The 20,553-nt window shown below is 45.1% G+C and overlaps 1 protein-coding gene across 5 annotated transcripts in view; it reads left to right on the top strand.

Annotated features, from left to right (window-relative positions):
- The window catches only part of REEP1 (receptor accessory protein 1), a 143,693-nt gene that overhangs the window by 82,001 nt on the left and 41,139 nt on the right, over positions 1-20,553 (top strand). For all 5 annotated transcript variants that reach the window (XM_040335232.1, XM_040335231.1, XM_040335230.1 and 2 more), the window contains exon 5: positions 321-434. In XM_040335232.1, coding sequence (XP_040191166.1) covers positions 321-434 — 114 coding nt within the window. The remainder of the gene's footprint in view (positions 1-320; positions 435-20,553) is intronic.

Here is a 20,553-nt window from a genome sequence, read left to right as displayed (position 1 = left end):
AGTGCCGAATCGCAAAAAGTGCTCTGGTCTTTGACCAGCAATATGGTCCGGGGGTTAAGTGGTTAATGCAGTTCTTTCCAAGGTTTTATTTGTGATTGACATACCTACATTAATGTGCCCTAGATTTTTTTTTTTTTTAAAGTGTTGTTACTAAAGCCACTTATCACGTTCAAGCCTTTCTTTAAAGCTTGGATTTGACAGAAAGCCCTCTCATTGGTGGGCAGTAACAATGGCCACTCAGGAGTATATTAGCCCTTAAATCCTAGTACTGCATTTTTGTTCTAAATTCTGTTTATCTCACTTTTTCTATTTAATTCTAGGAAATTGACGAATGTCTCATCCAAGCAAAAGATCGCAGTTATGATGCTCTGGTTCATTTTGGCAAAAGAGGCCTCAATGTGGCTGCTTCAGCGGCAGTCACAGCTGCAGCAAAGGTAACATGGACCTGCATTTTCAACGTATCGTGTCATTGCTGCATGTGTGCCAACCAGAGGTTGTTGGGATTATATAACTCAAGGGGCAACTTCAGAATAGAGATATAGGAACTGTTTTATCCAGAAAAAGACTATCCACTGATGTTTACACTGTATGGTGATCTGATGAATGAATGAAAAACGTATAAAGCGCGGCGCATGCGAACTGAATCGCTTCTGGGCGCTAGTTGTTCGTGTCTCATGACATCAAAAGAGCAGAGTTTTGATCTGTCTTCTGAAAGTCAGGTGGTTTTCCTCCAACCGAATGCTGGTTGGTAAAGCGTTCCATAGTCTAGGACCCTGAAAAGCAAACCTTCTTTCTCCTTTGGACTTGTATTTGGTTTTTGGTACCCTGACCAGATTTTGGTCGGTGGATCGCAGAACGCGATTCGAATTGTGAGGTTCTATCTTGTCGCAAAGATATTGCGGAGCCTTCCCATGGATGCACTTATGTGTCAGGCAGAGTGCTTTAAATGCAATTCTGTCTTTTACTGGCAGCCAGTGAAGGGTTCTCAACGAAGGTGAGATTGATTCCCATTTTTTTTCCCCAGTCACCAGTCTGGCGGCCGTATTCTGAACGACTTGCAGACGGGAGATTTGGTACTTTGGGAGTCCGAGGTACAGGGCGTTAGCATAGTCCAGTCTGGAATTCACGATTGTTCCCACCACGACTGCTACGTCTTCTTTGGGGATAAATGGAATAAGTCTGCGTAGTAGGCGCAACAGATGGTGCGCTCCGCTGACTACTGACCCTATTTGTGCGTCCATTGTCATGAAGGTGTCGAAGATGACCCCGAGACTTTTGACTTTGGAGCTAGGGGTGATGATTTGGCCCAGAATGGGCGGGGGTGTCCAGGTTGTTGCCAGTTGACTCTTTCGGCTGGCGTGAAACATAAGGAGTTCTGTTTTTGAACTGTTGAGTTTAAGATAACTCTTAGTCATCCAGTTTTCTATCAAAGAGAGACATTTTTCTAAACTGGGATGATGATCCTTTTTGTTGCAGATGCGAAAATACAGTTGTGTATCGTCTGCATAAGAGTGATAGAGTCGTTCTTGGCTACTGATAATATCAAAGAGAGGGCGAAGATAGATGTTGAAAAGCACCGGTGACAGGGGGGATCCTTGGGGGACTCCACATGACACCGTGCGCTTTTCCGACGTGAAAGAACCCAATTTAACTGTTTGTGATCGGTTTTCAAGAAAGGAAGAAAACCATGGTAAATCACCTTCTGCGACTTCTGCTACCTTGGCTAGTCGCATCAGTAACAGTTTGTGGTCTACCGTGTCAAAGGCTGTGCTTAGGTCCAGCAGAACCAGGAGACAAGATTCTCTTCGTCTGCGGCCTCGAGGGCATCGTCCCATATTTTGAGTAAGGCCGTTTCTGTCCCGTGTCCGGGACGGAAGCCTGATTGTAATGGATCCAGTAGATTGTGGGTATCTAGATGCTGTTGCAGCTGTTGTACCACTACTTTCTCCATTATCTTGGAGAGAACATTTAGGCCTGTTATGGGACGGCGGTGAGTTGGGTCCTTGGGATCCAGGTTAGGTTTTTTCAAGATGGGCTGGATTGTGCCCTCTTTCAACAGGGATGGCACTGTGCCTTCCTTAAATGACTGGTTTATAAGCTGTGTGATGGGTGGTGCCAGAATGTCGGCACATTCCTTCAGCAGTTTGGTGGGAATGATATCATTGGGCGATGTGCTGTTCCGCAAAGCACCAATGATATTTTTTGTGGTATCGATGGAGATCGGTTTCAGAGTGAACTTTGTTGATTGTAGAGCGTTTCTGTGGGTGTTTTGTGGTTGATTGACGGTGGGGTTGAGGGGGGTATTGTTTTGCAAGATGCTTTCCCGGATTCTTTCAATTTTGTTGATGAAGAAATCCGATAGTTCATTACAGAACTCTTGGGTGTCTGAGTTGGGGACTTCAAGACATCCTGGATTCATGGTCTGGGTGACCATCTTGAAGAGTTCGCGGGGGCGGTTTAGGGCGCTGTTAATCGCCATAGAAAAATGATGTTTCTTGGCTTTGAAGATTTCTTTATGATATCGTGTTGTTATTGCCTTGTAGATGATGAGGTTATCCTCTGCAGGGCTTATTTTCCAGGCTGCTTCCGCCGTTCTGCACTCTTGCTTCAGAAGCGACAGCTGGTTGTTGAACCAGCCAGACTTTCTTTTTCGGATGCAGGCTTTGCGTTTCGGTGCTACTAAATCGGCTGACTGTAGCAGGGCTGCGTTTATGGCATCCAGTGTATCTGCGGCTGTTTGATGTGGATGGATTGTTTTGATTCTGTTTCCCAAGGTAGATTTAAAGAGTTCCGAATGGAGCTTCTTCTGAGATCTAGCCCAGTGTATTGTCACCGGCTTGGGTGCTTTTATCACTGGGGGAATTTTGGAGATTATGAAATTGATTGCATGGTGGTCTGTCCATGGCAATGGTTCATTTTCTAAAATGCTTATTTTCAGATTTTGTCTGAAAATTAGGTCGAGTGTGTGACCTGAAGCATGTGTTGGCCCGCATATAAGTTGCTGTAGCCCTAATCCCTCCAGGTGATCGATGCAGGCGTCCGCAATGGGATCCTGTGCGGAGTTGGCCCACAGATTAAAGTCCCCGAGCAGCAAAAGGTGTTTGCTGTTAAGGGTATAAGTGGATATAAACTCCGTTAAAGATGGCAAAAACTGCGATTTTGGCCCAGGTGGCCTATAGCAGAGGAGAATGTGAACAGTCTCCTGGGGGGAAGTTTGAAGTTGAAGAGTAAGGGTTTCCATGAATGGAAGAGGATTTTGAAGGGCTGGCTTAGTGATTGTAATGTGATTCTTGTGGATCACCGCCAGGCCTCCTCCTCTTTGCCCTATTCTGTTTTCCGTTATAATGCGATAGTTTTCTGGCACCAATTCTCCGAGAATGGTGTTGCAGTCGTCTGAGAGCCAGCTTTCTGTAATAAAGAGGCAGTCTAGATCGTTTTGTAGTAAGAAATCGTGGATTTCTAATCGGTGTTTTACTGCCGATCTTGTGTTGATCAAAGCACATGATATGTGCTTGAGCTGGGTTAAATAGTTTACATTTTTGATGGTCGATCGTCGATCGAATCTCAAAAGTTGCTCTATTTTTAAGGCCTTTTTGGTGACGGCTGGTAATGCTGTTGCGAATTGTCTCAGACCCCGAATAGAGTCCGCAGAGTATCGCAGATTAGCCATTGTCGCCAGTCACATTGTCGTCAGTCTTTCCTAATTGCGGCGGCCGCGAATGAGGCCTGGTCTGGCGCGGATGCGGGAAGAGCCGCGAGACGCCGGACGTGATGGGTGGAAGACTGTCCAAGTGAGCCGTCACTCGTTGAGTCTTCTCTCCCCGATTGGTCCAGAGGAAGGCGAAAAACCCCAGGCGGGCTGTGCCAATCTGCAGCGATCGGGGGAAAAAAATCCTTCCTGACCCCTTATCGGCGATCGGTGCAACCCTGGATCAATTGGCTAGGGTGGTGTGGGGGTGGGGGGATTGTCTTAGTCCTGTTTTTTTGAGCTGTGTCTGCAGCACCTGAGAGCTGGGAGGACCCTGCCTGGCTGCACTATCCCTGGGGAGAGCCGACTCGTTTGAGAGCGTCCTGCTCTCACTATCCCTGGGGCGAGCAGACTAAGATGAGAGCGTCTGCTGCACCGCTGAATCTATATAGCAAGAGTTCCAACTTTATTAGCTGCAAGCTTGTTCTGGATCAGTGATTGAAAAAAAATAATGAAGACTCCTGTCTTACCTCCTGTTTCAAACTCCTGGTTTTTAACTCAGGCACTTTTGATCAAAGAATGCACTTCTGATCAGAGAGTCCACATGTGAAGCCACCATCATTGGGAGCCAGCTCCTCTGGGAGCTTGTACAGCCACTTTATACTCACACGTGAAGACCTGTGAACAAACACACACCTGTGAACAATTAAACCCTCCCCTTAATTAGCAGAAAGGAAAAAGAAAAAAAGCTGTTTAAAAAGTACACAGTAGGGAATGTTAGCACTCCATGTTTGCTATCCCCACCTCTAAACTTGCTCAAACCAATGCTTTTTTTATTGAACAATGTCTCTGTTCTGTTTTTACTGCGCTCAACTCTAGTAAGTTACCTCCAGTTCACTTATCTCTGCTCCTGCTACGGAGCCAACTCTTTGCTCTGAATCTCTACTACACAAGCAGTGAGAGATGTTATACAGTGGAAACTCAGATGGCAAGTAACGCAGTTAACAAACGTTTCGCAATACAAGCTTTTTTGTTTTCAAAATCCTGACTCAGCTTACGAGTGTTTTCTCACAAAACAAGCAGGATTCAAGCCTCTGTGGTGTGCAGTACTGCATTTGGCCAGCGTTGCAGGGGGCGCCAGTGACACTCTGAGCCATTCTGAAATACTCAGTTACTGAGTGTTTCCAAGCCTTTCAGAGTGTTACCGACTGCATCTGAACGGTCTCCGAGTATTACCGAGTGTCTCCGTCACCCCCCCCACCTCTGGCCACATGCGGTATTGCATGCAATAGAAGTCAATGCGGAACAAATTATCTTTGTTTCCATTAACTTCTATGGGGAAACTCATAATCCAAGGTTCCACTGTATGACCAACTTTTTTAGTTGGATTGAAGTGCACCTTTATAGAGCTAACACTGACCACTACACTTGTAACATTGCTTGCAATAATGAATATGTGACACATTAATTTAATATGTGCTTCTGAGAAGTGAGAGTATTTTGAACATGTCAGTAATTTGGAATGTCACAATTCACCTATATTTTATTTAGATATGTTTTTGATTGCTGTCAACTCCGTGCAAATCAGCATTTCAGTTGATAGACTGACAGTGGATTGACTCACCTACAAGCTTCTTGTTTCTCTGGTCTCCTTCACTGGGGAAGTTTTTCTACAATAATTGTTATCACCACTCTTGCTTTACAAGTTCATAATACCGGTGTCATTTTATCGCAGCTAGAATATCCAATTTCTTCTTTAACCGTTTGCCGACCAGCCGCCATCATAGTACTGCGGCAAGGTGGCATGATCCCGCGGATCGCCGTAGGTGTATGTCGGCGTTTGACCTCGCTTTTATGCTCCCATTGGCCAGCAGGAGAGCCAGTCACCGGGTCCGACGGACTTGATGTCTGCTGGCCACCCATGATCGCTCCACAGAATAAACACGTATTTCTGTTCTGACGGGGAGGAGAGAGAGATCTGCTTTTCCTAGTGATTAGGAACAGCGATCTCTCCCCTCCTCCTGTTACTACACTGCCCCCACAGTTAGAAACACCTTCCTAGGGAGCACTTAAAGTGATATTAAAGGTTCACGTTTAAAAAAATAAAAATAACAAACATGTCATACTTACCTCCACTGTGCAGTTCGTTTGGCCACGATCCTCTTCTTCTGGGGTTCCACGGCGGCTCTCGCGACTCCTCCCCGCAATGGCTAACCCCCTCTGGGAAGCTCTTTCCCAAGGAGGTTACCTTGCGGCTGCGTTCCGTGTCATACACTTGGCGTACATAGCCGCAGAGTGTATGACTCGGCCCTGCCGCCTGGCTGCTGCGCTGCTATCAATCCATCCAATGAAGAGCAGAGAAGCCGTGGGGAGAGCGATGCGGGATCGCGCCCACAGAAAGTTTGGGGCCAGGTAAGTAAAACGGGGGCTGGGGGACAGGAGGTTGCAAGGTGTTTTTTCACCTTAATGCATAGGTAAATAATGCATTAAGGTAAAAAAACACAAGGGTTTACAACCCCTTAATCACCCCCTAGTGTTAACCCCTGTTCCCTGCCAGTGACATTTATACAGTAATCAGTGGCTATTTTTTAGCGCTGATCGCTGTATAAATGTCAATGGTCCCAAAAAAGTGTCCCGCCATATTTTTTACTCTCTGGCGTAAAGCACATCCAATAAAAAAAAGAAAAACTAATTTCTTCATAAATCTTGCCCAAAATGGATTCTGCTACATGTTTTTGATAAAAAAATTATAAAGAAATCACAATAAGTGTTTATTGATTGATTTGTGTGAAACTTATACCGCCTACAAACTATGGTATACAGTATATACTGGAATTTCGAAGTTTTTTTATATACTACTAATTAGCGACTTATAACTAGGGGGAACTCACAAATTGCCATTGACACCTCCAGTAAAACAAATGCAGTGATCAGTGCTAATACTGTACACTGTCACTGTACTAATGACACTGGCTAGGAAGGGGTTAACATTTAGGGCAATCAAAAGGGTTAAATGTGTGCCTAACTGTGTGTAAAGTGTTTACTGTGTGCTGCTTTTACTAAGAGATGTGCCGGTTTTTATTTCCTGCTCCCCTGTTAGAAGAGAGATTTGTGTTGTATAGATACACAAAGCTCTCTCCTGTCACTCTCTCTGATGATCGGTGGGTCTTGGCCATAAATTATTGGCTGGGAACCAGTGATTGGCATGTGCTGGAACCAATGACGGCACAGTTTGGTGGGCAGGCGGGCGGGCGCACGCATCCCCTACCTGGAAAAGGCAAAATCACGTATATATGTGATGATGTGCAGCTGGTCTGCACTGTAGCAGTAAAACTATAGTGCGTGGTGGTTGGCAAGTGAAGCCCTGTATGAGCTTTGTCACAGAAGACATTTTCTAGCAGTGATTTGTAGCAGCTAGATAATCTCTCTCATTAGCATTTTGGTGCTAGGAAAAAATTATTGCAGCCAATGACAGGTTTATCTCAGCAATTGCAGCGATTTGTAGCTCATATGGTTAGCAATAGACTTTGTCCTTTGAAGTCAGCTACAAGGACAGTATATTTTTACTGAGCCATTTACCCTAAAGTACAATATGGCACAGAAGTTAATAGTGAGATTTGTGGCAACTACAAATTTGTTGGTGTGACATGGCCGGGCATCTTATGTTTTTATATTTTAAATTGAGTCTGAACAAATCCTGGTCCCTATGGCAACTGGAAAAAGTCTCCTGGCTGACATGATGCCTTGTCCATATGCATCCCTAGACCCCGAATCTGATTCCTTGGCCAGCGGCATCCCCAGAGACAGTGGTATTGTGTGTAATTATTAGTACTGGGCCTTAAATTGGCTGGGCTCTGTAAAGAACAAAAATTGTAAGCAGGTAGGCTCTTTATTTCAGAAGAGACATGCTATGTAATATAACAAACGTACCTGATTGTTCATGATACACCTACGCAGCTAAGTGTACATTCTCCGAAAACCATGGTGCTGGAATTAATGAACTCCCACACACATGCAGTGCCATCATTCCCCACTGGGGTTCCTGAATGAATGAACTCCCACACACATGCAGTGCCATCATTCCCCACTGGGGTGCCAGAATGAATGAACTCCCACACACATGCAGTTCCATCATTCCCCACTGGGGTTCCTGAATGAATGAACTCCCACACACAGAAAATGTAATCATTCCCCACTGGCTAGAGTATGGCATCTAATGGAGTATTCCATTAAAGGAGTTGTAAAGGAAAAAAAAAATTCACCTTAATGCAATCTATGCATTAAGGTGAAAAAACATCTGATGATGCCGCCCCCCGAGTCCCTGTTTTACTTACCCGACCCCTCGAAAGTCCCGCGCTCGGTCTCGAGATCCTCTTCGCCGCTGATTGGCTAGAGCGGATGGATTGAGAGCAGCGCAGCCATTGGCTGGAACTGCTGTCAATCACATCCAGTGATGCGGCGCGCTGAGGGGCTGGGCCGAGTGATACAGTGATGGCCACTCGCTGTATCACGGGAGCGTGCCCGCAAGGACTCATCACCATGCGAGCTCTCGCATGACTGTGGTGAGTTCTTGCGGGGAGGACCAGAGACAGCCGCCGAGGGACCCCAGAAGAACTGCACAGTGGAGGTAAGTATAACAGCAGGAAAGAAGAGATCTTCAGGTCCGGGTGAAGTAATACACCGGGCATTATAGTACAGGGTTGCTTTCACACTGATGTGCTGCGGTTTGCCCACACCACGGACGCAGTGTACCTGCAGCTTTCCTGCAGGTTAGCTGTACTTAGCCATAGATCTCTATTATCATCCTGTGGGTTTGGTGCACTTTCTGAAAATATGTTGCCTCCTCACCACCTGATTTTAACCCATGATTCCTGTGCAATGCATGCGATTGTGACTTGGTAGTACGGCAATTAGAGGTTTAAAAATGTGAGGAGGTTACATTGTTCCTGGTGATCTTTGACTTCTCCCATGTTGTTCAGGTAGATCGCCACCTCTATAATGTTGCCTACTCCTGATTTAGATGTTCAATGGCAAACTTCCGACGGGCCTGTACATGTACCTTCTTGAGGAGGGGGACCTTGCGGGCACTGCAGCATTTTAATCCATGGCGGTGTATCGTGTTACCAATGGTTTGTTTGGTGACTGCGGTCCCAACTGCCGTGAGATCATTCACAAGCTCCTCCCGTGTAGTTCTGGGCTGATCCCTCACTTTTCTGGAGATCATTCTTACCTCATTAGCGAAATCTTGCATGGAGCTCCAGACCGAGGGCGATTGATGGTTATTTTGTATTTTTTCCATTTGTAAATAATCGCTCAAACGGTTGTCTCCTTCTCACCAAGCTTCTTGCTGATGGTCTTGTAATCTATTCCAGACTTGTGAAGGTCTTCAATGTTGTCCCTGATGTCCTTTGACAGCTCTTTGGTCTTCCTCATGATGGTGAGGTTTGAATGGAAGAAAGAGATTCTGTGGACAGGTCACTTTTATACACATAACGAGTTGTCGTTAGGAACACCTTCTTAAGGCGGCCATACACGGTTCGAATTTCGAAAGAATTTTCTTTCGAAAATCGTATCAAAGAATTTTCGTACGAATTTCGCACTGTTAGTGGGCTGCAGCAACAACCGATTTGAGAAATCCGACATGTTGGACATTTTTTGAAAAACAAACGATTTTCTTATCAATGATGGGAGAATAATGCGAGAAATGTAATAGAAAAAAAAACGCGCATGTGCAAGAAAAGAATATTCCCGGAGAGAAAAGAATATTCCTGGAGAGAAAAAGGAAAATTTATTACCAAATACTTACCGTAATTTTCCTTTCCTGATAGGCTCCATGGCAGCATACGTGTGGGTTAGCCCCGCCTCCATAACTACCCAATAGGACCCCTCCCCTATAAATCTTAGCTGTGGGCTCTCAGCCTTGTTCCGTAACTATCCTACTCCACGCATTTTGGGAGGGACTCCTGCTGCCATGGAGCCTATCAGGAAAGGAAAATTACGGTAAGTATTTGGTAATAAATTTTCCTTTTTCCTGACTGGCTCCATGGCAGCATACGTGTGGGAAATAACTCACAAAAAGAAACCCGGGTGGGCAAAAATGCTGAGAACATAAATTTATTTAACACTGTCCACCGACAGCACTTGTAAACCAAAATTTAAGGAAGACAAAGCAGCCGGTTCAATACAGTAGTGAGAGACAAAGGTATTAATTGAAGACCACGAAGCCGCTCTGCATATAACTTCAGGTGCGACATGTCGTGAGGCTGCCCAAGAAGTCGAGATGCTCCTAGTTGAATGTGCAGTTACTGCCTCTGGAGGAGCCAGGCCCTTCTCCTTATATGCCCTCTGGATGGTCTGAACTATCCAAGTTGAGATGGATCTGATTGATGCCCGCTTCCCTCTATTCTTCCCATGGAGAAGGACGAAAAGAAAGTCTGTTTGCCTGAAAGAACTTGTCATTTCTAGATATAGATTTAATGTGCGTCCTACATCAAGGGGATGAACACTTTGATCTTCAGACAACCCAAAGGTGGGCAGGACAATTTCCTGATTTTCATGAAAAATGGATGTCACTTTAGGATTTGAGCCCAGCATAGGAATTAATACTGCTCTGTCAGGAAAGAAGGTCAGGAATGGTTCTTTTGAACCCAGATTTCTTATGTCGGAGATCCTCTTAGCTGAAGTGACTGCAACTAAAAAGATGGTTTTGAGAGTAAGGTCTCTAGCTGAAAGAGGTTTATCCGGATTAGAGCTGATCGAGGTAAGATAGTCCAGAACAAGAGGTAGATCCCATTTGGGGAACCTCGGTTTTCTTTGGGGCCTGAGCCGAATGGCACCTTTGAAAAACTGGCGAACCAGGGAATGGTTAGCCCAAGAGATCCCTGTAAACGCAGAGATGGCTGAGACTTGCACTCGGAGAGAACTGACTGCTAAAGGTAAGACCAAGCCCGTCTGTAGGAAGCTAAGGATATCTTGAACCTCTGGAGAGCTAGGAGGGTTGGACCTCGACGACATATGGTCTGAAAATTTTGACCAAATACGTTCATACACTCTGTTAGTACTATTTCTTCTGGCGTTAAGCAGGGTTGACATGACTTCTTCTGGACAACCTAGTGCTTTAAGCCTTCCCCTCTCAAGAACCACGCCCTGAGGTGCAGACGAGCTGGACATGGGTGCCATATTGAGCCTTGGGAGAGAAGATCTGGTTTGGGGGGGAGAGGAATTGGGTCCCGATAGCTGAGGAGCGATAGGAGAGAGAACCAGGGCCTGTTTGGCCAAAAGGGGATCACTGCGAGGATTTCCGCATTCTCTGATTTGAGCCGGTGAAGGAACCGAAAGATCACAGGGACTGGTGGAAAGGTGTAAGCTTTTTGAAATCTCCATTGATCTGTGAGAGCGTCTATCCCATAGGCTTGGGGATCCCTGCCCCTCGCATAATACTTCATCAACTTGTGGTTGCGCGGGGACGCAAATAGATCCACTTCTGGGGATATTCCCAAGGTTAGAAGCCAATTGAACACATCTGTGTGTAGGCACCATTCGTTGTTGTCCAACTGGACTCGAGATAAGAAGTCCGCTTGAACATTCTGAATCCCCGGAATGTATACTGCCGAGATGTTGGCCAGATTCTTCTGGGCCCAGTTCATAATTGGTTCTACTTCTCGAAGTAGGGTCCAACTGCGAGTTCCACCCTGTTTCCTTATGTAGGCCACTGCAGTCGTATTGTCCAGCCTGAGCATCACTGAACATTTTGTTAATATATGGCTGAAGGACAGGAGTGCTTGAAAGGCGGCTCGTAGTTCCAGTATGTTGGAAACAATTCCGTGAGAGGGTGTGCTCCATCTGCCTTGAGCTATCTCTGAAAGGCAATGGGCGCCCCAGCCCAGATTGCTGGCATCTGATGTTATTGTAACCCAAGTGATGGGACGAATTGAATGGCAGTTGCGGAGATTCTTCCCCTGAAGCCACCATAGAAGAGATCCTCTCATAGATTGAGTGATCGTGATGCGCTGACTCTTCCTGGAGGAGACCCATTGTTGGAGAAATCCTTTCTGGAATGGACGAGTATGCCACTGGGCCCATTTCACCATTGGAATTGTGGCTGACATGGTACCGATTAACTTCAGACAATGAAGGGCAGATAGCTGAGGAGCAGCGAATGCTCTGCGGATCCTGCCTCTGATCGTGGTAACTTTTTCCTCCGGTAATGAGATGGTGCCTATTGATGTGTTGAAGAGGGCACCCAAAAACACTAGGGTCTGTGATGGGACTAGATGACTTTTCTCCACATTTATTAGCCATCCAAACTCTTGCAGAGTGGTAATTACTAGATCTCTCTGTTCTATCAGTTGATTTCTGTCTTGGGCTAGTAGCAATAGATCGTCTAAATAATGATGAAGACGAACTCCTTTCACCCGCAGAAGGGCTACGACAGCTAGCAGGACCTTGGAGAACACCCGGGGTGAGGTCGTGAGGCCAAAGGGTAGGCAGGTGAACTGTAGGTGCTGGTCGCCTACCGAGAAGCGGAGGTATTTTTGAAAACCTATTGCCACCGGAACATGAAAATAAGCATCTTTCAAATCTATTGACACTAACCAATCCCCTGGATGGATCGACTGTTGGATGGTTAACAGAGATTCCATCTTGAATTTTTCTTTCCGAATAAACCGGTTGAGATGAGTTAGGTCTATTACTGGTCTCCAAGTACCGTTCTTTTTCTGCACTAGAAATAAAGGGGAATACATGCCTTCGCCTCGTTCTGTTCTTGGTACACTGACAGCTGCGCCTTGAATTAATAAAGAGTTCACGTAGGCCAAAAGGATTTGTCTTTTCTCTTCTGTGCCTGGAAGGTTCGTGGGAACAAACCTGAGCCTGGGGACGCTGTTGAAGATCCAAGTGTGCCCCGACGAGACCGTCTTGATGGTCCAGAAGTCCTGAATAGAGGCCGCCCAAACATGCCGAAAGTGGGAAAGGCGAGCCCCCACCTGAAATGCTTGGGCGGGCCCAACCTCAAAAAGACTTCGTAGATTCCTGGCTGTTAGAAGTAGTGCCTTTAGTTTGCTTCTTAAAGGGAGGTTGTCTGGACCTCCATGGTCTAGAGAATTCACGACCGGGTCTATAGTTGCGTGCATCCCTCCAGCGATCTGTATTCTGTGGTCTGAAGAAGGTGCGTTTTTGATTCTGTAAACGCCTGTCTTGAGGGAGAAACCCTGACTTACCTCCCGTGGCCCGAGAGATGGCACTATCGAGTTTATTGCCAAAGAGGGACCCGCCCTCAAAGGGAATACGGCACCAAGCCTGCTTTGAGGCTGCATCCGCAGACCATGGACGGAGCCACAAAGCACGGCGGGCAGTGACTGCCGACAACATCACCCTGGCCACTAGGCGAGTAATATCAATAGAGGCCTCCCCCAAGAAAGCGGACGCTAGCCTAATTTCCTGGATAGGAGAGTTCTTAGCTGTGTCCTCAGAAATGCTTCTCAAGGAATCATTAACACTGTCAGACCAGGCTTCTAAGGCTTTTGAGGCAGCTGCTATAGCCAGAATGGGTTTACAAGCGGACCCTGCTGTCAAGTAGATTCTCTTTAGGTCCGAATCGATCCGTCTTTCCAAAGGATCTTTAAAAGAAACTGTATCTTCCAAGGGAAGGGTCACATACTTCACCAAACGCATCAACGCTGCGTCCACTGACGGGGCAGCTTCAAGATGGGTCACGTCTTCTTGTTTGAAGGGATATAATTTTGTTATCTTCGACTGCATAGAGCCTTTTTTATCAGGTTTACTCCACTCATTGGAAATAATGGCGCCTATCTCCGTAATAAACGGGAAATAATGTCGCTCCTTGTTGAGCTGTTTAAAGAGTTTTCTCTGTTTAGGGGGGGAAGTAGCTGGATCCTCCAAATTCAGGGTTTCCTTAATAGCTTTCACTAAGGCAGGGACTAAGGCATAATCAAAGCCTATTACTGTATCCTCCAATTCTGAACCACTTTCTGAAGGAGAAGCAGCCGACTGGCTGGCCTGAGTGGCTGCGAAGACCTCATGTAAATGTCCCTGATCCAATAAGGGAATCATTGGGTCTATAGGAGAGTCCTGCTGTATTATAGTATCTCTCTCCTGCAGGGATTTATCCACGACCCTTTTGACAAGAGCTTCCAGGTGCTTATCTACACCTCCCCTTTCATTGGCTACTTTAGAGAAACAATGATCACAAAGGGATTTGTTAATAGATAACGAAGCCTTGCACCCCCCAGCAAGAATTTTCCAATCTTTCATCATGGGGGGAGAGATGAGGAGTACTCCTACTAGCATGACCCGTTCTGGATGAACTATGGTGTCTGGAGGATGAGTGCCGGTGATGTGACCTAGAAGACCTGCTGTGACCGTGGGACTCATTATGCTGCTGGTCAGACCTAGAAGGGCTGAGATAAAGAGAAGAAGAAACACAAATAGTCACACTATGTCCCTATACTCCACTCTCTTCCCCCCCAGCAGGTGCAGAAAACATAGTTTTCCCCTTAGCCATACCTGTTGAGGGAGGGCTGGCCACTGAGAGGCAAAGAGATGTCCATGTAGCCTTGGATAGACACTGTAACAGGAAAGTGACAAGTTGTCAAGTAGAAACATGAGGAAGGTTTTTAGTCCAAAAACCGCACCAGAACACTTACCTAGATGTGGACAGGACAGTACACCGGGAACCGCCGTACGAACGCACGCCCCCGGTGTACACATGTCTCTCGCTCTGTTTTAAAGGCTGGGCGTATGACGCCATGACCGCGTCAGCCGTAACCAGTGCGCATGCGCGAGTCGAGTCTCGCGCATGCGCTAGCCAGGCCTCGCTCGCGTGTGAGCCAGGCCTCGCTTTCAGTCCTGGTCTGTCTGTGTAGAACGCAGACAGAACCCGGAAGTCAGAGGGAGCGGCGGCTGGAACGCAAGGGAACCAGACGCTCACAGGGCAAGTAAGACTTTAACAAACAAGGAAAAACAAACCACAAACATAAACACTGCTGCCATGAAAAAAGAAACGATACTGCTCACCATCACCACCATGATCCGTTCGGCCAGGGACACACACCGGTCTTTAGATAAAAGAAGGCTACCTGCACCGCTAGGCATACCACTCTTGCGCAATAGACTCCATAACTTCAGCGCTATTCCATGCATTCCATACCCTGCTTAACAGACAAGGCTTATTGGAGAATTCATTGGCCGAGCTTGATCAAGGGATGAGTTGTGTATATGTTATATATATATTTTTTTTTTTTTTTTTTTGGGTAGAAGAACCAAACACATGGTCCTACGGAGGAGGACAAAAAAGGAACAAGGCTGAGAGCCCACAGCTAAGATTTATAGGGGAGGGGTCCTATTGGGTAGTTATGGAGGCGGGGCTAACCCACACGTATGCTGCCATGGAGCCAGTCAGGAAACGAATATTCCTGGAGAGAAACTAATATTCCCAGGGAGAAAAGAATATTCCCGGCAACATGAATATTTTGTCGGCGGAATTTCGAAAATCAATGGTGGCATTATCGGATCACGAAAAAAAACGAACTTTCTGATTTTGAAAAGAAAATTTGTTTGAAATTCGACCGTGTATGGCCTGCTTTAAAATGACAGGACTAATCTGTGTACCACATGAGCACATACTAAAGCCAGTCTGTGGGAGACAGAATTATTGTTGGTTGGTATGGGGTTAAATACTTATTTTACTCACTGAACTGCAACTCGATTTATAACATTTGTATAATTTTTCTGGATTTGTTTGTTGACATTGTGTCTCTATGATTTAAAATACCTCTATAATAAAAATGATAGACCCTTCATTTTTTACAAAATCTGCAGGGGGTCAAATTTTTGTGTGCAAATATATATTTAAAAACAACAGTCTCATTATATCACTCAGTATTACAAAACAGGCAGTTTCTTGTTACACTAATACTTGGTATCCTCCAGAATAGCAGATGGAGGAATAATTAGTCCTCGGTGAACATTTTTTTGTAGCCCTAAAAAAAAAGAAAAATGGACCCTGTTCCCTTAAAGCATACAGTATTTATACAGCACAGTGCTTGTGCTGTGTAATTTGCCGCCCCCCCCCCCCCGTATCGCCTGAAATACCTGGTTGATCCTGCCTGGTTTTGCCCTTCCCCCTGTAAAATGACCACGGTTTATCATGGCTGCTGAGCCCTGACACTGTGGTCAGGTTACATTCCTCCGTCATCCGCAGCCCTCCTCTGTCCCCTCTCCTCCCTCCCTGCCTACCTGTCAGCTGTGTCAGTGCCCACTCCTTCTCCCATGCTGCACAAATTATTGTTTTTTTCCTATAATCCAACGTGTTATAATAAAGTATGTGCCCTAGTTTATGTTACTTATTTTAAAATACCACTCACGTGACCGCCCAAAGGTCTGTAACAAAGAAACTGGAGTTCAAAGTATTGGAGCAACTATACTTGCAAAGTGTCTATTTTCCTTTAGTAAATCAACTTCATAGTGTACACTTGAGCAATGCATTTGTTGGGATGAAATAAACACCGGGGACTTGTTTGTTTATAGAGAGTACATTTGGGACTCGCCTGTATTAGTACAGTGCTGTATCTGACTGTTTATTTAGCAGAATCTCGTGATGAGACACTGCAGTACATTAATGGTAGTGTTGTCATCTTCTCTTTCATCTGGCATAATTTTCTCCGGTATCCTAGTTATATCCAAACATGATTTCAGGGAATCTAAGCCTTGTCATATTCTTCTCACAGCCTGCATATTTCTTGCACATCTGTAATTCTTCACTGTAGCTGCACCCACATTTTGTCTCTGCAGCCAGACCTTCTGACATTCGAAAATAGAAAACCCTACGCTTCTCATTTATAAAAGTTTAATATTTTATATTTAAAGAAGAATGATCACTGTGTTTTTTTTTTTTTTTACATTACTCAGTTCCCCATGGGACAAAGACATCTTTCTAGGTGCCCTGCAACCCTAGTTACGAAGTGGAGCAAGGTGCCTCCCCTTGGCACAGGGCCTCCTGACACTGCTCCTAAAGCGCCCCTTCCCATTGAAATCAATGGAAAGCACCTGCAAAGTACCTTGGCAGCGGCGCTTTGTGTGGGCTTTTAACCCTTTATTTGGCGACTAACGGGGGGTTAAAAGTGCCCCGCAAAAATGCTGGTAAAGCGTTGCTAGTTTTAGCGGCGCTTTACCAGCGTTTTTCGTGCGCTGGCAGTGTGAAAGGTCTCTGAATGAAAACACTTGACCTGGAGAGAAAATAGAATAAAACATTTGTTTTCCCACCATGTGCACAAAAAAAATGTACATGTATTATCTCAGGAAGAATAGCATTTGTCATAAATACACCCCTAGGCGTGGGGTTTCATATTTTATGTGTGTAATTTATAGGGGTGCACCGATATATCGGTGCCGATACATATCGGCCGAAAATCGTGATTTTGGGGTCATGCCGAAACAGAAATAATCGCCGATATAAAACCACCTCAGAGCCGGACTTAATTACCGTCCGTACGGCTCATTTCCTGTTTCCCCTGCTCTGCCACTGCCAGCGTCGGCGTCGTGACGTCGCAGCCAGTCACTGGTGGTGGGGGGGGAGCCCATAGAAGAAGTATGGAGGGATGGATGGCATACACAGTCCGCACTCACCGCTGCTGGTACGAGCTGACCCCGGGCACATTGAGCGGGTGGCTCCCCCGCTCTTGGCCGCCCCGGGCTCGGGAGGAGCCCCGCCAGCCCCCGTAGCTGCCGTCACCCGCACACTGAAGTCGGGGAAGATCCGGATCATCGCGGCGACCGCTGAGCCACTAAACCCGGGCAGATCGCATCCCCTGCCCGGGGAATCCTGCACACCATCCGGCACTGAGACCCGGGAGAGAGACGGGGAGACAGACAGAGAGGAGAGGAGAGGAGAGAGACAGAGGGGGAGAGCAGAGAAGAGAAAGAGAGAGAGAGGGGAGCCTCACACCATCCTCCTACTGAGCACTGCCTGCTACTACTGAGCTGCAACTAGTGACTGGGGACTACACACTGCACCGGAGAGAGACTCTATATCTCACATCTCCCCATCTATATACACCTCATCTATATACTATGTGTATACATCTCCCCATCTATATACACCTCATCTATATACAGTATATAGATGAGGTGTATATAGATGGGGAGATGTGTGGTGTGTGTATACACATAGTATATTATATACTATGTGTATACACACCACACATCTCCCCATCTATATACACCTCATCTATATACTATGTGTATACACACCACACATCTCCCCATCTCCTGCAGTACACACAGACATCTAAGATCATTGTGATCTGAATGAACTAATACTCCCACTGCTTGTCAACAGGAGTGGCAGTATTTACTCCAAGTCCACGCATATTCTCACACAAGTATCACAGATTAAAGGGGTTTGTGGTGTTTGTCTCGGTCAGATTGATTACAGGTACTTATATAACACCATTAATTTATGCAATTTATACAATTATTTAAAAAAAAAATTGAAATAGGGGGGAAAAAAAGAAAAGTAATTTTCGGTTTCGGTTTCGGTTTCGGACTGAATTTTTTTTTTATTTCGGTTTCGTTTCGGTTCCAAAATTTCCATTTCGGTGCACCCCTAGTAATTTATATTGTAGGAGTGTTATATAACCAAACTGAACACCTTGGCTTAAAGTAGAACTATAGGCAATTTTTTTCTCATTTTTTTATAGAGCAATAGAGGGTTGTAACCCCTGTCAGATTTTTTTTTCCCGTCATCTGTGTCTCATTGTGAAGATTTTACTTCACTTCCTGTCCCATAGCCAAACAGGAAGTGAGAGGAAATCCCTGAGAATTAAAGAAATTTGAATTATATGGTTTGAAGATTTCCCGTTTATTACTTTTCACGGGACAACCCAAAATGTGGGGTTTTCTTTTACTTTCAATGAGAATGGTAAACAGGACAGATAGAGAGGGTGGATTTCCCTAATGGGGACACAGACAGCAATACAAACTGACAGGTGTTCTAATCCCTCTCCACTCTTATCAAAAACAACAAAAAAGTTTTGCCTTTAGTTATACTTTAATAGATGTTATCCAAGTGAGTCACACATGTGGGTGTATTTACTCTGGTAAATGACAGCCCATTTTCTCCCTGCTCCTCTTCAATGCCCACTAACCAACTTAATACAATAGGGGTGGGATATTACATGTAGATTAATGGAAGCTTCACCCTCCTCTTATTCTAAGACACAGGCTGGAGGGGTCGTGACACAGCCTGTGACTGACATACATCCGCCCACACCATGTTGTTACCAAAAAAATAAGAAAGACTGGATTTCAAATATACATTTGTATGACAATTTAAAACAGTAAATTAATATTAATTATGTATTTTTACTCTGTATTCCAAAGGCAGTTTTTTTTTTTGAACATGTGACCGGCAGCAGAGGACTAGAAGCTCCTCCTGCTGATGTTTCCCTGCAGACAGGCTGGGAAAAAGCTGGGTCATGTGACAGTTGTATATCGATTAGTCCCATAACCTAACAGGAAGTGAAAGGAAATCCCTGAAAGTTAAAGTGTTACTAAACCCAGGACTCTGCATTCACTATATCTGGTCTCCCATAGTACACTGGACCTTGAAGATGCAATTATTTTAGTAAATATAAACTGCTAAATACCCTTTCTCATTAGCAGTTAGAGCAGTCTTGTGATTTCTATGAGTCTCTGGTTAAAGATTGTAGGAGGAGCTTTCACTCTCCCACGATTGTCCAATGAGAATGCAGGACCCCTGACCCTCTGTCTGAACAGTGCTGATTGGTCCTGTGCTGATCACATGCACTCTCCCAAGAAAAATAAAACTCAATACACACGAATCTGAGCATGTGCAGCCTGTCCCCTGGCTCTGTAATTATCGGGTTATTTTTTGGAGACAGTGGAAGATGGGAAGGATCAGAGAAGACAGTATCGAACAGACTTTTTACACAATGTAGAAAATTAACCCCTTAGGTTCCACAGTAAATATACCAAGGATGCTTTACTACATATATAGACCGATTTTACTGTTGTGGGTTTAGTAACACTTTAAGGCCGCGTACACACAATAGGATCGCCAGAGGAGAACGGTCTGAAGGACCGTTTTCATCAGTCCAAACCGATCGTGTGTAGGCCCTATAGGTTATTTAACCTTCGGTCCAAAATTTTAGAACTTGCTTTAAAATTGAACCGATGGACTGGCAACCGACAGGTCAAAACCGATCGTTAGTATGCAAAAGCATCGGTTAAAAACCCACGCATGCTCAGAATCAAGTCGACGCATGCTTGGAAGCATTGAACTTCGTTTTTTTTCAGCACGTCCTTGTGTTTTACGTCACTGCGTTCTGACACGATCGTTTTTTTAACCGATGGTGTGTAGGCGCGACGGACCTTTAGTTGGGTTCATCGGTTAACCGATGACAACGGTCCTTTGGACCGTTCTCATCGGATGGACTGATCGTGTGTACTTAAGGGAATTTGAACTGAATGGTTATAAGATTTCTGGGGACAACCCAAAGTTTGGAGTTTTCTTTTACGTTCACTTTCAATGATAATGGTAAACAGGACCAATAGAGAGGGGGAATCTCCCTAATGGGGGCACAGACAGGAATAAAAACTGACATAATTTCTAATCCCTTTCCACTTTATTAAAAACAACAAATAAGTTTTGTCTATAGTTTTACTTTAATATATGTTATCCAATTAAATGCCACATTTTATTGTAACACTAATAAATAATACATATAAATGTGAACATTTTAAAACAACACTACCTAATAGTTTTATAATTTCTTTATTAAAACTGAAAATTAAGATTTCAATTTTTAAAATGCTCCTTCTATACC

This window comes from Rana temporaria, chromosome 1 (genome assembly GCF_905171775.1).
Source record: "Rana temporaria chromosome 1, aRanTem1.1, whole genome shotgun sequence".
Taxonomy (NCBI): Eukaryota; Metazoa; Chordata; class Amphibia; order Anura; family Ranidae; genus Rana; species Rana temporaria.
The sequence above is the reverse complement of the archived record's forward strand: the minus strand, read 5'-3'. Positions and strand labels throughout refer to the sequence as shown.